Source organism: Trichinella spiralis (assembly GCF_000181795.1).
Source record: "Trichinella spiralis strain ISS 195 chromosome Unknown Scfld1312, whole genome shotgun sequence".
Classification (NCBI taxonomy): domain Eukaryota; kingdom Metazoa; phylum Nematoda; class Enoplea; order Trichinellida; family Trichinellidae; genus Trichinella; species Trichinella spiralis.
This window is the reverse complement of record NW_003528251.1, coordinates 1-278: the sequence shown is the minus strand read 5'-3', so window position 1 is coordinate 278 and position 278 is coordinate 1. Positions and strand designations below refer to the sequence as shown.

General features: G+C 37.4%; 1 protein-coding gene across 1 annotated transcript; it reads right to left on the bottom strand.

Annotated features, from left to right (window-relative positions):
* On the bottom strand, nucleotides 1-278 carry Tsp_14439 (eukaryotic translation initiation factor 2C 3; the record flags this gene model as incomplete). Its single annotated transcript, XM_003370030.1, has 2 exons — nucleotides 1-155; nucleotides 213-278. Coding segments are annotated over 2 exons (221 nt in total), but the record flags the coding sequence as incomplete, so codon positions are not given.

Genomic DNA, 278 nt, shown 5'->3' with positions numbered 1-278 from the left:
ATGTTTTTCCCGCGTCCTCGTGCTGCAGCTTCATCACAACAAAAAAATCGAGCATGATGTCGCTTTTGAACCACAATAAACGTAATTAACGGCCGGTAATTTGTTGCAACTGATCTGCAAGCCCTACGAAGAGCAGACAGTTCTTCTTCCAAAACCTTTTAAAAAAAATAAATTTTTACTTTGCTTTAATGAATGATACAACACAATTTCACCTGCATAAATTGACCTTCTGATACTCCATCGCGATAAACAATAATATTTTTCGGAGCCGTACCATT